Source organism: Mytilus edulis, chromosome 10, assembly GCF_963676685.1.
Source record: "Mytilus edulis chromosome 10, xbMytEdul2.2, whole genome shotgun sequence".
NCBI classification, from domain to species: domain Eukaryota; kingdom Metazoa; phylum Mollusca; class Bivalvia; order Mytilida; family Mytilidae; genus Mytilus; species Mytilus edulis.
The window spans coordinates 15,558,853-15,577,920 of record NC_092353.1 but is presented as its reverse complement, the minus strand read 5'-3'; the positions used below and the strand labels follow the sequence as shown (position 1 = coordinate 15,577,920).

Sequence of the window (19,068 nt, the reverse complement as noted above, 5' to 3'; positions counted from 1 at the left end):
TTCCCGGTGACATTACGATGGTGAGGATGGTGATACGAACTCAATACGAACCCTCAACATCGGACGCACCTTCGGGGATTTTTTAACATGTTAAAAAATTTAGAACCCTTCCCGAAGTTGTCCCCGAAGGCTAGAAAATGTGACCGATGGTTAAAGATGGTTAAAGATGGCACTACGAATAGCCCGATCTGAATACGATCAGTCCCGATTTTGAAAATTTCCATAATCGTGTTGCCATCGGCGTAAAAATCGGGACAGTGTGACGCGGGCATTACGATAATTGAATTCTGCATAAGAATATATGAAGAGAAAAAAACATTCATCTACGACAGCACACTCAGCAAATCATTTTGTTATCACAAGTATTATAATATTTCAAACGAGTCTGATTCAGTTATTTTAAAAGCATCTAATCTAAACTTTGAAAAATCTTTTGCTTTGACCTCCAATACATGGTCTCTGATTTTTTTCAGTGATGGCTGAAATGGTTCAAAATTCCCTGCAATACTAGCAAGTTCTTTGTCCCACTCCCAATGACTGTTATAGAGCCACGGACGTTTAGAATCGTCATCAATTACTGCTATCCTCTCGTTATAAGCTGGAATATCGACAGACCCCTCTAACATCGCTTTAATATAGGAAGCATCATGATCTCCATATGGAAAGAAAAGTATATATAGTCTCATAAGTCCCATGAAAAAAATAGTAGAATATTGACGTGGCAAAATATACTTGTAGAGATTACATACGACACCATTTTGTCCAACTTCTAGTATGCCTTCAGGAAGGAAAGAGAAGTCGTATTTAAATCCGGTACAATATATAACTGCATCAATCTGTATGACGTCATTATCATCAAGAATAATTGAAGATGATGTGAAACGTTTGAAACCTGGCGTTTTTTCTATCACATTATCTGGTAATAACGTAGGAAGCTTAGAACTTCTGTGGCATAAATATACCTTCAAAATAGAATAATAATTGAACAATTAATAGAAAGTTTTAGTTTGAAATAGATATACCAAGATCATTAATTACAAAACTTCATACTTTGAATTATGAAAAATATATTGCATTATAAGTAACACACTTGTTTCTCGTATTTAATTTTCGGAAATAGTTGTTGCAATTGTTTAGGTATGTCAGTATCCATTTAGCAATCCAACTACTTATGCTAATATATTTTCTAAATATCATAAAAGTATGCACTCCAGTTTTTGCATATGCATAGTTGAATTGTACTTACCTTTTTTGCATGTTTTGAAATGTCGTGAGATATATCCATTCCTGAATGACTCGCTCCCAACACGGCTACTTTGAGTCCAGCAAACAGTTCTGGGCGTCTGTATCGAATACTATGAATAACCAATCCTCCAAACTCCTTCTCGTTATCAATCATTGGATAATTTGGAATTGAACAGTTTCTATAAGCAGAATACAACAAAGTTATTAAATAAATGAAAGAAGCAATTAAGAATGTTAAAAAATAGAGTGTCAAGTTTATAGTAAGAATGTTATATTCTTACCCAAGTATTTTAACATTGCATTTTTGGAAGTATGTTAATCAATATTATATTCTTTATGGAACTGAATATACTAATACGTACTTTGTATTGTACAGGGGTTTTTATCCTACTATTGTCTACTTTCAAGATAAGTTTTGTTTCTACAGGCTTCCTGATAAAGCATATAAAGCACTGCGTTAGCACGGAATCAGCGGGGATTTCATGTTTTGCTTATGGGCACGATGTACATGAGACAGCAATTACATATGACTATTGTCGTAACTATATAATATGGGTTGAACGGGAGCGTACAGTACTGGTAAATCATTTGTTAAAACATTAATAAGATTTAATAGCTATCTGTTAACATTTACCCATTACAAACAATAACAGCATCAAATACTTCAACCTGACTGTCATTCTTTTTTCTATTATCGCCATATGTAATAGCCATTTTGTATCCTGTGTATTTTCCGAAACTGGTTTAACTAACTGTACTTCAGTATTGAACTACAAATATTGTCATTTGCAGGAATTAGATAAACAATAGTATGAAAGAGTTTGGACGCTTCAGAAAGAAAAAAAAAACCCAGCTATTTAATGAAAAGTAACATCATAAAAAAACTGAACTTCGAGGAAAATTTAAAACGGGATGTCTTTAATCAAAAGTCACAATTCAAAAGTTCAAACACATCAAACGAATAGATAAAACTGTCATATTCCTGACTTGGTACAGGCATTTTCTTATGTAGAAAATGGTGGATTAAACCTGGTTTTATGATAGCTATACCTCTCACTTAAATGACCGTTGCATACAATTGTTATATTGACAACGATATGTGAACAAATCAAACAGACATATTAAGTAAAAAGGTCAAAAATTGGGATACAGCAGTCAACATTGTGTTGTAATCTTAATCACTAACACTTTACACTAAATCCATTGGATGTTCGATGTGTACTGATTGATAATTTAGTCTTAGAAGCATGATTTTTTAAATTAGTTTTTAGTGATTTTGAACTAGCTGTCAGTAACTGTGAGTACTCCCAGAGCTATACTTAGTGTCTTTTTGTTATTGGGATATACAATACCCGGTAACGTTCACTCTGTGTTTTTGTTATATATATTTCTATTTGTATCCATCTGATGAGTTAAGTTTTTTTCAACTGATTTTTATAGTTCGTTCTTATGGTATACTGTTACACTTCTGTCCCAGGTTAGGGCAGAGTTTGGATCCCACATACATGTTTAACCCCGCCTCATTCTGTAGGAATATGCCTGTAATTCAGGGGTTGTCGTTTGTTGATGTGTTACATATTTGTTTTTGTTAATGTTTTTGTACAAAAATTAAGCCGTTCGTTTTCTCGTTTGAATTGTTTTACATGTGTCATTTCGGGGGCCTTCAATAGCTGACTATGTGGTATGTTGAAGACCGTATGGTGACCACTAGTTGTCAATTTCTGTGTTATTTGTTTTTTTTTGGACAGTGGTCACATTGGCAATCATACCACATATACAGACATGAAGGACAAGAATACAAAAATGTACAAATGTACAATAGTACAATAAAGGAATGTATAAGTACAGAGTCACGTCATCTGTATCAAAGAAACACAAAAAAGACATACACATAACGCACATAAGCAAAATTGAAAGATAAAAATACAAATATTATCACAGAACAATAACACAATGTCGGTATATATAAGTTTACAGCCACGCCATATGGATCAAAGAAACACAAAAAGACATATAAATAATGCACATTAGCAAAAGTGAAAGACAAGAATACAAAAATTATCATAGAACAACAACAATATAAGTGAGTAGTAACTTATTTTAACTAACATACGAATATAATTCTTAAAAAATCCGGAAAGATCGTTAAAATGCAGTCGTTTTGATTTTAAAACTAGTTCCAACCTGCCATGCACATATCACTGATGTTCCTATTCTAAGCCAATATATTCGAGTGTTTTCATTAGTCATATCGAAATTGTTTTCCCTGTCTAGTTTCATAGCGATTAAGAGTTTGTCATCTTGCAAAAACATGTATCTTCTGCTGAAGACCGCATGGTCTCTTGATGTTATTTTGTGTTTTTTATTGGTGCGGTTGTCGGCTTTGCTCTCTCGATCAATGAGTTACATCGTAAATGTCCGTACATTAGTGTTAATTTTACATTATCGAGCCTTTGAAGCAGCCAATGTACATTACCTTGATATATTTCCGAATATCACATTGGTCGGCAACTTTACGAATATAACCTAAAACATCCGTGTGCGTAGGAAAAGATGGACATTCTTCGTCCATGGGGTAACCTTCTAACTGCATTAATTGTTTTGGAAGATTAGTCCTGTAGTCGAATAAAAGGAAAACTATTTCTAAAAACATATATGCGTTAGAAATTTATCAATATTACTACGAATGTTTTTATTAAATTTCTGTAATCAGAGTATCTTTCTGGGACATTATAGACCAGTCCTGGTTGTAGATAGGTTAGTCTGTTTTTTTTTTGGTGTATGTTTTTGATAACTTGTTTGTCTTTCATCATTTTTCTACTTGGCAATGGTATTGTCTGTTTATATCCGACTTATACCATGGCTTTTGATTTCCCAATTTTTATCTTCTGTCTCTTTTACCTAACCTCATTTTAATGTTCTTCTTATGTAAAAATCTCGTTGAATGGAAGCATTGTCTTTTTCTGTCGACTGGACAAGTTAGTATGCCGCAAAACTACCGCAATTTTGGACAAAAATGAACAATGATTTAATTTCATGAAAGGGTTGAATGCAGTTCTCTAGACGTATTTTTTCACATCTCAAATGAATACAAAACAAAACTGTACTAACCTAACCCATTCAACCTTTGACACAATCTGAAATGTCAACTTACTGTAGATTGCTATATATAGCAGAATTAATTTTTCGTCCATAAACATCATTTTCTGTTTGATCGGTATAAACCCATAGACCTCCAAGGTCATAGTTCCGCTCAAAACATGTAAGAAGAAACCTGTTGTTTTCAGATAGCCGTCTTAAGGCAGAAATGCCCATTATCCCTGCTCCAATAACAGCTATCTTTTTTTCATCCATCTTAGGACTGATATATTAGTGTATTATTTCTACATTTGTCTATTGTATAGGCTGGAAATATACAGATAAGATATACATTATTATTCTCATTAAAAAAAACTTACTAGGATAATAAGAATAAGAATTTTATTAGTCTAAAATCTAAACAATAGGATTGTTACTAAAATGCAAAACAAAAACAAAAACAAACAAAAGGACAGACGGGCATTTTAATTACAAACCAATAGACATTAAACACTACAAACATGTAGCATAGACTTTCGGGAGATAACCTACGTAAGAAACCAGTTCATGGTTTACATCATTTGTAATTTTTACAGTGGATAACCGATGTGGTCATCCGATGTTCAATACTTCAGTACTTTGATTTTTATTGTATTGCTGGTCATTTCGTTATTTGCAATATCTGTTCTCTAGTTTATGACAGAAACGTCATTAAGGGCGACATCTAAAATTGAAAATGGAAATGAGGAATGTATTGTGACAGATATTTGACATACATGTTGGGCATAGCTAAGCACCGAAATCCTTACTCATGCGGTTCTGGTTTGCCTACTGAGAGCAACGCCATTAAAACGATTAAACAGTAACTTAGAGACTGAAGTAAGCCAGATCAAATTCTGTTCAAGATTTATTAAAGTGTATTCTTCCTTCATAAATGTTTGCAACATTTTGTTTGAACACTTTTCCTATATTTCTAATTACATGTCATCAACTGTAAAGATGAAAGTTTAACGTCCAATTGTAAGCATTGCCAGAGGCGGATTTTGAGGAAAAAATTTGGTTGCATATATAGGGAATCACTGAAGCGTGACAAAATCGGGCCCCCTTTCAGGCAGTCAGTGGGCCCCCACTTATGAAAATTTCTCGATCCGCCACTGCATGCGGGTAACAAACTTTCAAGAACAAAAAAATTATAATTAATAATTATAGTATTTTATCATCATCATAACATAAATTAAATAAAAAAAAAATAAAAAAAAAATAAAAGAATAACACCAATTGAATAGTATGATAACTGAAGTCTAAAAAAAAAATAAAGAAAAAAAAAAATAAAAGAAAAAAGTATTTATTTTAAAAATTAAGTTCAAGTTTTTTTTATCGCTTAAAATCAAATACAAACTACTATACTTTATTTTTTTTGCATCGCAATCTTCTCAATTGGTTGTATTCTATATTGTTTTGAGGTTTAATATGGATATTAGTTATTTATTTACATTACTAATTAAAAGTTATAAATCCGTTTTCAAATTAAAATAGTAAACATAAAATTGTACACAAATTCTTTAAAATTTTCTGTTTTATTTATTTTATTTTGGAGTCCAAAATTTCTGAGGAGAGTGATGTATTGTGACAGATATTTGACATACATTTTGGACATAGCTGACTTTACAATTATTTAAAATTAAATTTTATTTAAAATAAGAAATCAAAGAAAAACAATTTTTAAGTAACTTGTAGTTTTGGCCTGGTTTTGGACCATGCCTATAGTTATGCATTCTAATTTTTGTTAATAACTTATTAATTCTTTCGGTATCCTGTTTATTTTTTGTAATCATGTTTGCTTCAGTCAATTAAGGGCTAAGGACGTTCAGAAATAAGAATATTAACTGATCAAGCCGCTATAAAATTAATAGCGAGTTTCTCAAGATTTCAAGATTTTATTGTACACTCTGACAGTTTACACTGTTACAAGAGGCAGATATACATAATATACAGCTTGACAGAAGTGGTATAATAACAGAACAAAACTGAAATAAACATATATACAGATCAATTTAATATAAGTCATCAAACACACCGTAACATACGGTTGTTTAACACGTGATTTAAACGATCCAAACAAATACACATATCATGACATATATATATATATATATCATATCATATGATTAATTGGATTATAACACACAACTTGAATTAGGTAAGTACTAAACAGTTTCTTTTATCAAAAATACTTCATGATTTTTTGCAAAAATAATGCAACATTATTGAGCACTTTTATATTACAATAGTATAGCAAACCAAATAGCTTGTCCTCAGTTGGGTTAAAAAAATAGTATCTTGGTATATGTATTTTTCTAATTCTTTCAATATTAGGGTTACAACATACTAGCAGATAATGAAATTCATTTCCTATTACACCCATGTCACATAATGTGCATATTCTGTCCTCACGAGGTATAGTTAAGGTTTATGTACCCTTCTGTAGCCATTTTTGTACGAACTTTTCAAACTTCAATTGTATCAAAACTACAGATATTATGAAAAATAGAGATAGGCCATTTTGTACATATTCCAAGGGGAAACTTGATGCAAAGCATTATTTTTTACTGTTCCATTGCATTTAATAGAAAAAGAGGACTTTGTGGCAAGTAAATCAAGATTTTTATAGAAAATCCACAGCCTTTATCCTTGTACTCTCATATTTGGCAATTTGATGACTGATAGATATAGGATTATTGCATGCAGTGCTAGCATTGATTTCCTTAAAACAAGTTTATAAATGTAGTTATTGGTTAAGACAAGTATAAATATGGCCAAAATCAAGTACACCTTTTAGGATGCGCTCGACTTTAGTGACTCAGTACGAGGTGTTTTGGAATATACAGGTTACTTAGAACTTTATGTAAAGAATAAACACTAGCACATCATAGAAAATCAAGTGAGTAATTTATGTTTCAAATTTTATAACAAAAATCTCTGTATTAAAGGCTGTGGATTTTCTATAAAAATCTTGATTTATTTGCCACAAAGTCCTCTTTTTCTATCAAATGCAATGAAACAGTAAAAAATAATGCTTAGCATCAAGTTTCCCCTTGGAACATGTACTAAATGACCTATCTCTATATTTTATTATATCTTTAGTTTTGATACTATTGAGGTTTGAAAAATTCGTACAAAAATGGCTACAGAAAGGTACATAAACCTTAACCATCTTCCGGCTTCTATAGGGATTTTAAATTTGAACATCGCAGTTTACTCAAGTGTACTCTGCGTTGTTTATTTAGTTTCATCAAGTAGCCTTCAAGACAGAAATCCCTTTTAAATGATAAATAAAGTTCCCCTCTTGAGGCACTTTCAGTCATACTGTGCCATTTTTGTACAAATTGGTCTTGTAAGATTTGTTTAACATAATATTTTATACTATTTTTACTAAGAACTTCTTGGCTATCCCATACAAACGATAAGCCAACATCATTAAGTATAGATTTCACATTTAATAACCATTTTGATTGCATATTTCCTGAACAATTCATTTCATACAATAACTTGTACATAATACTAGACAGTTTAGAATCATTCGAAAGTAATTTTACCCAAAAATTAAGTATACGTAATTTTACATGTATGTCTAGTGGATATCTACCTGTTTCGCCGTACACCATGAAGTTTGGCGTTGATCTTCGGACAGAGAGCACCTTCTTTAGGAATTGCAAGTGCACCGTTTCCAATATGTCTAATTTTTCATATCCCCAACTTTCGCTCCCGTATAAAAGTATAGGATCAATTAAAGAATCAAATAGCTTAAGCTGTAGATCTACTGAAATAGATATATTCCTAATCTTTCTGTATAGAGCATAAAGTGCTTTCTGTCCTTGTTCTGCTAACTTCTTTTTTGTTATTACAAATTTCCCGTTTTGGTTTAAAAGCAAACCAAGATACGGGTACGACTCCACTCTTTCAATAATTGAACCATATAGTTTAAAATTATCAATCATAGCGTACTTTCTTTTGGAGAATACCATCACTTTAGTTTTTTCAACATTTACTGATAGTTTCCATATATGACAATATTGTTCAAATACATCTAAACACTTTTGCAATGCTGCTGCTGATTCAGCTAAAATTATTGTATCATCATCATACAATAGTATAAATAACAACAAAAACGTATTTAGGTGTTCAAGAGTTTTTTGTGATACGGTTTGGAGTCCAGATATACCATTTTCACTGAAAAAAGTCTCAAGGTCCGAGAGAAATACAGAAAATAAGAAAGGAGATAAATTTTCCCCTTGACGAACACCAACTTCACAAGGAAAAAACCCTGATAACTCACCCCCCTTTTTGATACAAGACTTGATATTGCCATACATATTATAAATAACTTTAAATATCTTTCCCGTGATATTACAATTTATAAGTTTTTTCCAAAGTCCCACCCTCCAAACAGTATCAAATGCTTTCTTGAAATCTACAAAAGTACAGAAAAGTTTCTTATTGTTATAAAAGTATAATTCTATCAAAACATGTAGTATAAATATATTGTCATTCGTACTATATCCTTTTCTAAATCCGGCTTGTGCCTTTGGTATAGTTTCTATCAGTTCAGCATACTTTGTCAACCTACTATTAAGTACTGCTGTAAAAAGTTTACCAAGTGAGGACACTAATGTTATACCTCTATACGAATCTGGGTTGTTCAGATCACCCTTGTTTTTATATATAGCAATAATTATTCCAACCGTCCAGATTTGAGGAACTACACCAGTATTCAAAATCATATTAAAAATCTCTCTATACATAGGCAAAGTAGCATTAATGGTCGATTTAATATACTCATTAATGACCTTATCAAACCCAGGGGCCTTGCTGTTTTTTAAATTTTTCACAGCATTCAAAATTTCTTCGTTTGAAACGTCACCATTAGAGTATATTATTTACAACATCATCATCACAGTTTGGCAAGATAAATTCGTCATGATCATCATCTGGATGTTTATCAATGTTCAGATTCTTTAAATACTCATACAAGTTATCGAGATCAATTTCATCTCTTTTTGAAGTAGATTTATTCAAGTTATTTAAAATATTCCAGAGCTCTCGTGGTTCGCCTTCAGATGCACTGCGCAAGTCTTTCTCTGCCTTAAACTGAAAGTCATTAAAAACCTTGCCTATTGCAATCTTATAAGCCTTAGCGCGAAACTTCAAATCAGCTCGGGATTCGTCTGTTTTAGAGAGATAATGTTTTCTCTTTGACTTGTGAAATTCAGATCTCTTTTGATGACAATTTTTATCAAACCAGGGTTGAAACACCTTGGTTTGCATATTCGCCTGATTATATCGAACTACCTTATCACCAAAACAATTATGCACTGAATCAATAAATATGCTGTTAAAAAAATCTACAAAATTGTCAATATCTGATTGAAACGTGTCACTTTCAACATTTAATGTGACAAGTTTATTGAACAAATCTTCAGTCGAGAGTTTGTCCTCAACCATGTTAACAAACTGATCTTTCATCTCATTGTTCCACCGAACAGGTATATTTACCGTGTTTGGAGTAGAATCATTGTTATGCAAATCAGTAGTAACACCTGTTGAGAATATAACATGTAACCTGCAATGAACATCTGAGTATAATGGGTCAAAGTCAATGACCTCGAATTCCGACAAAAGTGGAAATAGATCTGGCGATACAATACAATAATCAATAAGACTCGTCTGACTACTCGTAACACGACCAACCCCCTTATCTGAACCCACTTGTCCATTGCAAATAAACATGTTATTATTTTTGCAAAAACTTAATAGCTTTGATCCAAAAGTATTACGTCTACCTTTATCCTCATTAGCTCTGTCTAATGGGATATCACACAATATCATTTTTTGGAAGCTATGAAAATAATTATCTATTACATCTGCACCATCAAAATTCAAAATTTGTGCTAAATCATCATTAGGAAATATAAAGTCTCTACCTGTGCCGCATCTGGCATTAAAGTCACCAATAAGGATAGTATGAATATTTTCCTCTTGAAAAAAAATGAGCTCATTTTCTTCTTCATCAAATGCCTCTACAGAGGAATACCTCGATTTTTCAGGAGGTATATAGACACAACCAAGTAAAGAATTTGGTTCATGTCTTAGGTTATATTTCAGCCAAAGAACATACTCCGAATCACTAGACAGGAAACTTAAGTGTGATTTTAATAAATTTTTAAACACAACAACAATCCCCCCAGATTTTCTGTCAATTTTTTTGCGGTTTTTGGAAAAATATTCATACCCTTTCGGAACATTTAAGATATCTAAATCATCAGTTTTTGATTCACAAAATACACAAATATCATAAGATTTAACGAGTTCCTGAAATTCAGGGTAATTAAGCTTTTTTTTAAGTCCACATACATTTAGACAAGATAATTTAATCTGAGATGACTGTCCTCTTGTGTGCCTGTCCTATCCATTCTTTACAATTGGTTGCTGATTTACACCAGTAGGAGGTCCAAAGTGTTTTAGCAGAAAAGGGGGATCTTGCTGATCATTTCTGTCCATCTGTTTGTTAGGGGCTGAATAATTTTGACGGTTGTTTTGATTAGTTACATCTTGTGGAAAAATCCTACGACCGTCGACATAAAGCTTGTCCTCCTTGAATCGGACTCGTCTACCTGCTCGTTGTTCTCTCTTAAATATGGGCCACAATATATTTCTACGCTCCATAATTTCATTCGGAAATTGCTCATAAATGCTGTACTGAGTGTCTTTCAAATTGTCGCGTGCAGCCTTCAATACCCTATCACGATCCTTCCTACGCTCAAACTTTGCAACAATGGTGCGTGGTTTACCATCTTGTCGTGGACGTAGCCGATGTACCACATGAAATTTGATATTGTCAGGGATATTAAGTTTTTCCTTTATGAAATTTTGGAGAACTTTCTCAGTTTGGATATTGTCACGGTCCTCTTTTTCACATGTATCCTCCGCTATACCCCCGAATAAAAGATTCTCCCTCATAGATCTCCACAACCCTTTCTCTTAAATCATAATTTTCTTGTTTAATATGATCTCGTTCCATTTCGATATAGTTTAATCTTTCATTTAATTCTGAGTTATTACATTCCGTTCCCTTAACCCTATTTTCAAGTCTGTTTACATCATTTCTCATCTGCACTATTTCATTCTCCATTCTAGAAAATCTATTTTCTATTCCACCAAGTCTTGCGTCAATCGATGGTTATGATTGTAATAAGTTAGGGAGAGTGTCTATGTTTTGCAATTTTGAATATATATCATTTAATACTGCCTCGAGGTTGGTCATCTGTCTCGGGTCGAGGGGGGAGGGCTGGTCAGAGAAAGACATTTTTGTTGAACATTGAAGCCACGACTGCTGGTGTGTTACATGGGACGTTATATTGTGATGTATGGCCATATAATACTTGTCGGGCCTGTTGAATACTATTCCCAACAGGTGTATGACATGTGGCAAGTCTATTGTTTACATTATGATTTGGTGTATCCGCCATTTTGTGACAAAATAGAGAGTGTCAGTTCATCAGTATTTATCACGTTTTTGCATATACTTGCTATTTACAGGTGAAATATTATATATATATCAATATAATTCAACTTCAAGTACTCCATTCCTTATGAATTTGCATTAAGTACACAATATAAGACATTCATGTAAGAGCGCCCATTACCCACTTCTGTCTAGCCCGCCATCTTTATGTAATTATCTTGATATTCTAGGTGTCAGTCGATCCTGGCCTGCCTCTACATCGGCAGCAATGCCATGCACCATCCTAGGCATTGTCACAGCTAGTTTCCCCCATCATGTAAAGATCCCAAATCAGCTCTCACAGACATAGTTCGTCTGTTGAGAGTCTGAGGGAAAAAAGCAAGAAGCAGACCATATTACATTACACAAATATCAACTTACTTTTTGTTATGATAAATGTGTCAAATAGACATTAACCCGACAAAAGAGTGGAAAACAGCCGAAGGCCATTAATGGTTCTTAAATACAACGAGCAATCTTATAAAAATGAAATTAAAGGAGATATCTTATATATTATAGGAGAATGTCTAATATAGTTTATAAGATATCTTATATAGTTTAGATATCTTATTAAGAAAACTATCTTATATAGTTTTCTTAATAAGATATCTTAACTATATAAGATATCTTTTTAAGATATCTATTACATTTTATAAGATATCTTATATAAAAAATATTTATAAGATATCTCATTTACTTTATAAGATATCTTATAAAGTATATAGATATCTTATAAACTTTTTGATATATCTTATATCACTAAAGACATCTTATATAACATTAAAGATATCTTATATAAGATATATATAATATATCAGATATCTTAAAAAAGAAAATTTATAAGATATCTTATATATCAATATAAAAGGAGATATCTTGAAATTCGAATAAATAGCAAAGCGGCTTACCACATCCTTATTATATATTGATCAAGCGAGAAATACTAAAAAAACCAAAGTGCATTAAATAAAAAAAAAAAACCGACCCATTCATATATAAGTCATGCATGCGCAGTTGTATTTCTCCATAGAAAATGTGTAATTTTTCTTAGGAAGCTGGCCACCTATGGCATATAGTAATATTTTAAGGGTAAGGAAAACATTATTAGTTCGTCCATAAGTGTTCCAACAAATTCGTCACGTTACGCCATGTTTTTTCGTCTTAAAAGAATAAATTCAAAAAGTTTTGCTTACCTGATCATCAATGGTGATTTTTAAAGTAAATAGAAAACATCTCTGTGAACACGTATTTATACATAAAAACTGATATGTACACATATAAGTGTGTATACGTACATTCAATTGAGTTATTTTTACCTTCGATAATAAGTATATACGTCATGAGCATATTAAGTTATAGCGTTTATCGAAAAAAGGCGGCATGGCGAATTCAAGTATCTGTCGTTTCACATTCAATGAAAAAAACTATGTGAATTAAGTTTTTTTATCCTTCATTGAACTTTTGATGTCGTCCCTAAGTCTAAACATTTATCCAAAACTTTTATTTAATGTACAATCTTATATTATTACAAATAGATGAATAAAGTGAAATATATCATCAACCCAACATCTCGCCGCGATATCTATATATATATAGCCTTTTTGTGCTAATGCGGCGTAAAGCAACCAACAATCAATCAATCAACCCAACATGACTGTTGTGAATTAGTTATAGTTTCACATTTCACATAGAAATGGCTGTAACCAAACTTTCAAAAATCATTAAGGAATCGGAAATCACAGACAAACAGTCAAGTAAGTCATTGCTAAACCCAAATGCACACGAGTTTATTAATTTCACGAATCATCAAGAAAGTCAGCCACAGCCCAGTTTCATGCACGCAAATACATCAGCGTCCGTTTTTTCAAACTCCAGCATGTACCACAAACTTCCCAAATTAAATTTACCAACGTTCGGCGGGAATATGTTAGAATGGCAACCCTTTTGGGATTCGTTTAGTGCTGCCGTACACGATAACCTGTCTTTAAACGATGTACAGAAATTTAATTATTTGAAATCTCAACTGTTCGGAGAAGCCACCCAATGCATAGCAGGTCTACAAATAACTAACACAAATTACGGACAAGCATTACATGTACTGAAACAAAGATTCGGTCAACCACACAAGATAGTACAAACATACATGCAGAGTTTAATCAGCCTTCCTAGTCCAACGTCAAATATTACACATTTGAAAAAATTCTATGACAGCATGGAAAACTACATCCGTGGCCTTGAAAGTATAGGAGAGTCTCACGAGTCGTTCGGAAGCCTTTTAGTGCCCATAATATTAAATAAACTACCTGGGAATATACGAGAAAACATGGTACGTGCCCACGGAGGCGACCACTGGAACTTGCCGTCGTTACGGCAAGCTATTCAACATGAGATAACGATTAAGGAAGCAGGTCAGTCGGTAAACGGGGATGATATAGAGCCAAATTACACACCCACATCAGCATTCTTTACGGGTACAAATCGCAACTACTCAAATCAGAAAGGGAAAAGAGACATAACCAAGAAACCGTGCATCTTTTGTCAAGGAGTTCACGCCCCATTAGCTTGTAAAAATGTCATGGAAATAGAAGATCGAAAACGAATTGTTAAGGAAAAACAGGCATGTTTCAATTGCTTAGGAAATCACAGAGTTGCCGATTGCAAATCCGATAAAACATGTAAAAACTGTAATAAACGACACCATACTAGTATTTGTTCAAAGAATGAAACACACTTGTATACCAAGTCTAAAGATAGCAGTACATCAAAACCAGATACCGATGCCGCAGTCGCAAGCATTCATTCATCCACATCATCGGTTAAATCGCAAGTATTGTTGAAAACCGCGATAGCACCTATCACGTATGACAAGACACATTTTAACACCGCCAATATACTATTCGACGAAGGAGCCCAGCGAAGCTTTATCACTCAAGAAATGGCCGATTTATTGAACCTGAGACCACATAGGAAAGAAGCGATAACGATATCCGGTTTCGGTGAATCCAACAAGAAGGTTAGAAATTTACAAATTGCTACTATCTATATAAAAGGCCTAAAGAATACGCTTATCCCTATTGAAGTTCTAATAGTACCACAGATTGCTTATCCGATACATACATACGCAAGGAACCAGTCGAGTTTTACGCATTTAAATGGATTGAAGTTAGCCCACCCAGCTTTACAGGACGAGGATTTTGAGATATCAGTCTTAGTTGGCGCCGATTATTATTGGGATATAGTTGGAGACAGAGTAATTAGAGGTTCCGGACCAACCGCTGTACAGTCCAAAGTTGGATACTTGTTATCAGGACCTATACAATTGAACACCAACAGTAACCATCAATCATCGTCATCGATTATGAATATTTTGACCCCACACAGACTAGGAGAATGTGAAATACATAAATTTTGGGAAATCGAATCCATAGGAACAGAAAATGACAGTGAAGTAAAAGCGAAAACGGACTTACAAGAAATGACCACTTACCAAGAGAATAACATTCATTTGAAAGACAATAGGTACATCGCCAAGTTCCCATGGAAACAGGAACATCCGGAGTTGCCTAGCAACGAGATGATCGCCAGAAAGAGAACATACAACGTGATTAACCGACTTGCTAAAGAACCAGAGATGCTTAAGATATACGGGTACATTATCAACGACCAAGAAAATCGAGGTTTTATAGAGAAGGTTGAGATCCCGGATGAGACTACTAATCGAGTACACTATATTCCGCACCACCCAGTGAAAAAAGATTCATCGACTACACCGATACGTATAGTATATGATTGCAGTTGTCGTCAAGATTCAGAATCACCCAGCTTAAATGATTGCCTTTCTTCTACACCGCCGCAGCTTAATAAGCTAACAGATATACTTACAAGATTCCGCTACGGGAAATACGCCTTAACAACTGATATTGAGAAAGCATTCCTCCAGATTGGACTAGACGAAGAAGACCGCGATTCCACCCGATTTTTCTGGCTTAGAGACCCAAGCAACCCCAAGAGTGAACTTGAGACTTACAGATTCAAGGTAATTTTATTCGGAGCGACATGTTCGCCATTTATTCTAAACGCTACATTATTGAAACATTTGTCAACGGTTACAAGTGCTACAGCTGAGATACTCAAGCGAGATTTGTATGTAGACAACGTACTTACAAGTGTTAATACGGAAGAAGCCGCCTTAAATTTCTTTGAAGAATCTAGAGAACTCATGACAAATGCAGGATTTAATTTGAGAACATGGAAGTCAAATAGCAAGCAACTTAGCAACGAAGCTACAAAGGCAAACGTACTTGATACGGATAGCGAGACGAAAATTCTTGGGATGCGTTGGGATGCGAAGTCAGACATATTGACATTTGTGAAATTAAATGAAGATCGTATAGATATTGATAATTCACAAGCGACAAAGAGAGAAATATTGAGTAAATCATCGTCAATTTACGACCCACTCGGAATTCTTGGACCAGTGACCGTAAGAGCTAAGCTACTGGTACAAACATTATGGAAAGAAGGATACGATTGGGACCAGGTGTTGCCTAGCAACATAGTTAAATCATGGTATGAAATTTTAGATGACATCCGAGATGTAACAGTTAATACGAAAATCGCACGACATTATTTCAACGATCAAAATGAGAACGAAAGTAACGAGAAAATCACATTACATGTCTTTGTTGATGCCAGCCAACGCGCTTATGGAGCCAGTGCCTACTTATGTAAAGGAAACACTTCATCTCTCGTAGTTGCAAAAAACCGGATCGCTCCGCTCGCCAAAATGACATTACCAAAGCTAGAATTGATGGCTGCAGTAATAGGAGCTCGAATGGCTAAAAACCTCACGAAAACCCTAAAACCACAACGCACAGTACTATGGAGTGACAGTCAGATCGTTCTGCACTGGATTTCGTCTTTAAAATCATTTGGAAGATTTGTTCAGAATCGTGTGATAGAAATTAAAGAAACGACACAAAACTACGACTGGAAATACGTACCAACAGACTCAAATCCAGCCGACCTTCAAACTAGAGGAATATCATCAACGCAATTCAAAGAATCGACTTTGTGGATGCAAGGACCGTCGTGGATATCAGATGAGAACAGTTGGCCTACATGGACCCCACAAATTAAACAAGAGACTCTTTTGTTAACGACAACAGATGACAGCGAAAAGACAAAACCGTGTGCTTTAAATGGAATTTCGAAAATAATCGATCTATCAAGATTCTCGTTATTGAAGAAGTTACTACGAGTTACATGCTACGTGTTTAAATTCGTTAATATATGTAAAAGTAAGCGACCGTATAACTTGAGGAAATATGCTAGACACGGAAAAGATATTACGAAAGATGAAATTGACCGCGCAACTCGTACATGGATTACAGATATTCAAAGTGAAAAATTCAGTAATGAAAAGCAGCAACTCGCAAACCCGTCACATGACAAGAATCTACCGTTAGTAAGACAACTGCGCTTGTTCATAGATACAGAAGGTGTCATTCGATGCGCCGGGCGCATACACAATTCACAGTTAGACGACTCCGCGAAGTTCCCAGTGTTACTACCGAAGAAAAATCAATTTACGGACTTAGTTATATTGAACGCGCACCTGCAGATGTTACATTCTGGTGCTGGACAGACAATTACGCAAATCCGCCAATCATATTGGATACCTTCCATTAGACAATGCGTTAACCACATCGTACAGAAATGTGTGAAGTGCCGAAAAGTGACCGGAAAAGCATTTCCACAGCAAATTTCGCCTCCGCTACCAAAGGATAGAGTCACCGATATGATTCCGTTTACGACAACTGGTGTTGATTTCGCTGGACCACTATTCGTTAAAGATAATGGACTTGTTGCAAAATCGTATATTTGCCTATTCACATGTGCTTGTATTCGTGCCGTACACCTAGAACTAGTTACTGATATGACAATCGAATTATTCAAATTAGCGTTTAGACGATTCGTTAGTAGGAGAGGAATTCCGAGTACTGTGTATTCCGATAATGCACCAACCTTTGTTTCCGCCTCACATGACATTCCGAAAGAAATGAACATTCAAATTAATTGGAAATTTATCCCGAAAGCAGCACCGTGGTATGGTGGATGGTGGGAGAGACTAGTTGGAATTACGAAAACGACATTGAAAAAAGTGCTCGGGAAATCTCAAGTAAATTCTGACGTATTACGAACAACTTTGATAGAAATTGAACGTGTAATCAACGATCGTCCGATTACATATGTGTCGTCCGACATCCGAGATCCAGAGCCGCTAACGCCGTCACATCTACTGCAGGGAAGAAGATTATCACAAGAGAACAATTCTGATTCAGAGGACAATAATTTAAATTTAGATTTCACAGAAGCAAACAAACGTTTTAATCATAAAGTAACTTTGATTGAACACTTTGCAAAACGATGGAGAATGGAATACCTCACCGGATTAAGAGAATTTCATCGCGTCGCCGGAGACCAAAGCGCACATGTGAAAATCGGTTCCGTCGTACAAATCATGGACAATTCACCGAGAATGATGTGGAAACTAGCAGTAATAGAAGATTTGATCACCGGGAAAGATGGAGTAGTGAGAGCAGTCAAACTTCGTACATCAAATGGACTGATTACAACAAGACCAATTGTGAAACTGGTGCCATTGGAAATATGAACTTTAATTGTTAAAAGTGTTTTTTCAATACCCTTTTTATGAACAATACATGAACAGTAATTGCATTTTGCGGCCCCCAGAATGTTGTGAATTAGTTATAGTTTCAGTTTAGTATTTTATACTCTTTTATTTGCTTAACGTTTTACCGCCATTTACGTAACAATAGGCCCGCAACGTCGTCACTTGACGACGTCTCTTTGTATATCTTAGACTCTAGTAAAGCATACGAAACATTGAAGACGCTTTTGTGTTTACTCGCCTTTATTATTGATACGTCCAAAACAATGACTTTCTCATTATTAGAGTATCAAAGCTACCTTACAGTGGAATTTTCAGTGACACTACTAGAACAATACAATACAATACAAATATTTTTATTGTCAATTATGACGCCCAATAATTTGAGCAGTACAATTAAGTTCAATTTCATACTTCTTTCTTCTTCTCTCCGTATCTCGAGCTCCGTATAAGCTTCCTTTATAAGGAACACCAAGGATTATCTGCAAGT

At 34.3% G+C, this 19,068-nt stretch overlaps 3 protein-coding genes across 3 annotated transcripts; 1 reads left to right on the top strand and 2 right to left on the bottom strand.

Moving 5' to 3' along the window:
- Positions 1-275: 275 nt before the first annotated feature.
- LOC139493498 (uncharacterized) lies at positions 276-4,536 on the bottom strand. Its single transcript, XM_071281928.1, has 5 exons — positions 4,400-4,536; positions 3,722-3,860; positions 1,880-2,015; positions 1,247-1,424; positions 276-962 (listed from the first exon to the last, which is right to left on the bottom strand). Exons 3-5 carry the CDS (start codon positions 1,957-1,959, stop codon positions 366-368), a joined length of 855 nt encoding a protein of 284 aa, XP_071138029.1. The 5' UTR covers positions 1,960-2,015; positions 3,722-3,860; positions 4,400-4,536; the 3' UTR covers positions 276-365.
- Positions 4,537-10,785: 6,249 nt separating this feature from the next.
- LOC139492609 (uncharacterized) lies at positions 10,786-11,340 on the bottom strand. Its single transcript, XM_071280759.1, has one exon. The coding sequence runs from the start codon at positions 11,338-11,340 to the stop codon at positions 10,786-10,788; it is 555 nt and encodes a 184-aa protein (XP_071136860.1).
- Positions 11,341-13,760: 2,420 nt separating this feature from the next.
- On the top strand, positions 13,761-18,560 carry LOC139492608 (uncharacterized). Its single transcript, XM_071280758.1, has one exon. It carries the CDS (start codon positions 13,761-13,763, stop codon positions 18,558-18,560), a length of 4,800 nt encoding a protein of 1,599 aa, XP_071136859.1.
- Positions 18,561-19,068: the final 508 nt, after the last annotated feature.

Bases quoted from the DNA above. Each gene is read 5' to 3' on its own strand.
- LOC139493498 (XM_071281928.1), bottom strand. From the start codon at position 1,959: ATGGCTATTACATATGGCGATAATAGAAAAAAGAATGACAGTCAGGTT. The intron at 1,425-1,879 runs GTAAATGTTAAC...TTCTGCTTATAG, and splicing joins GCTGTTATTGTTTGTAATGG to AAACTGTTCAATTCCAAATT. The intron at 963-1,246 runs GTAAGTACAATT...TCTATTTTGAAG, and splicing joins TTTCAAAACATGCAAAAAAG to GTATATTTATGCCACAGAAG.
- LOC139492609 (XM_071280759.1), bottom strand. From the start codon at position 11,340: ATGAGGGAGAATCTTTTATTCGGGGGTATAGCGGAGGATACATGTGAA.
- LOC139492608 (XM_071280758.1), top strand. From the start codon at position 13,761: ATGTACCACAAACTTCCCAAATTAAATTTACCAACGTTCGGCGGGAAT.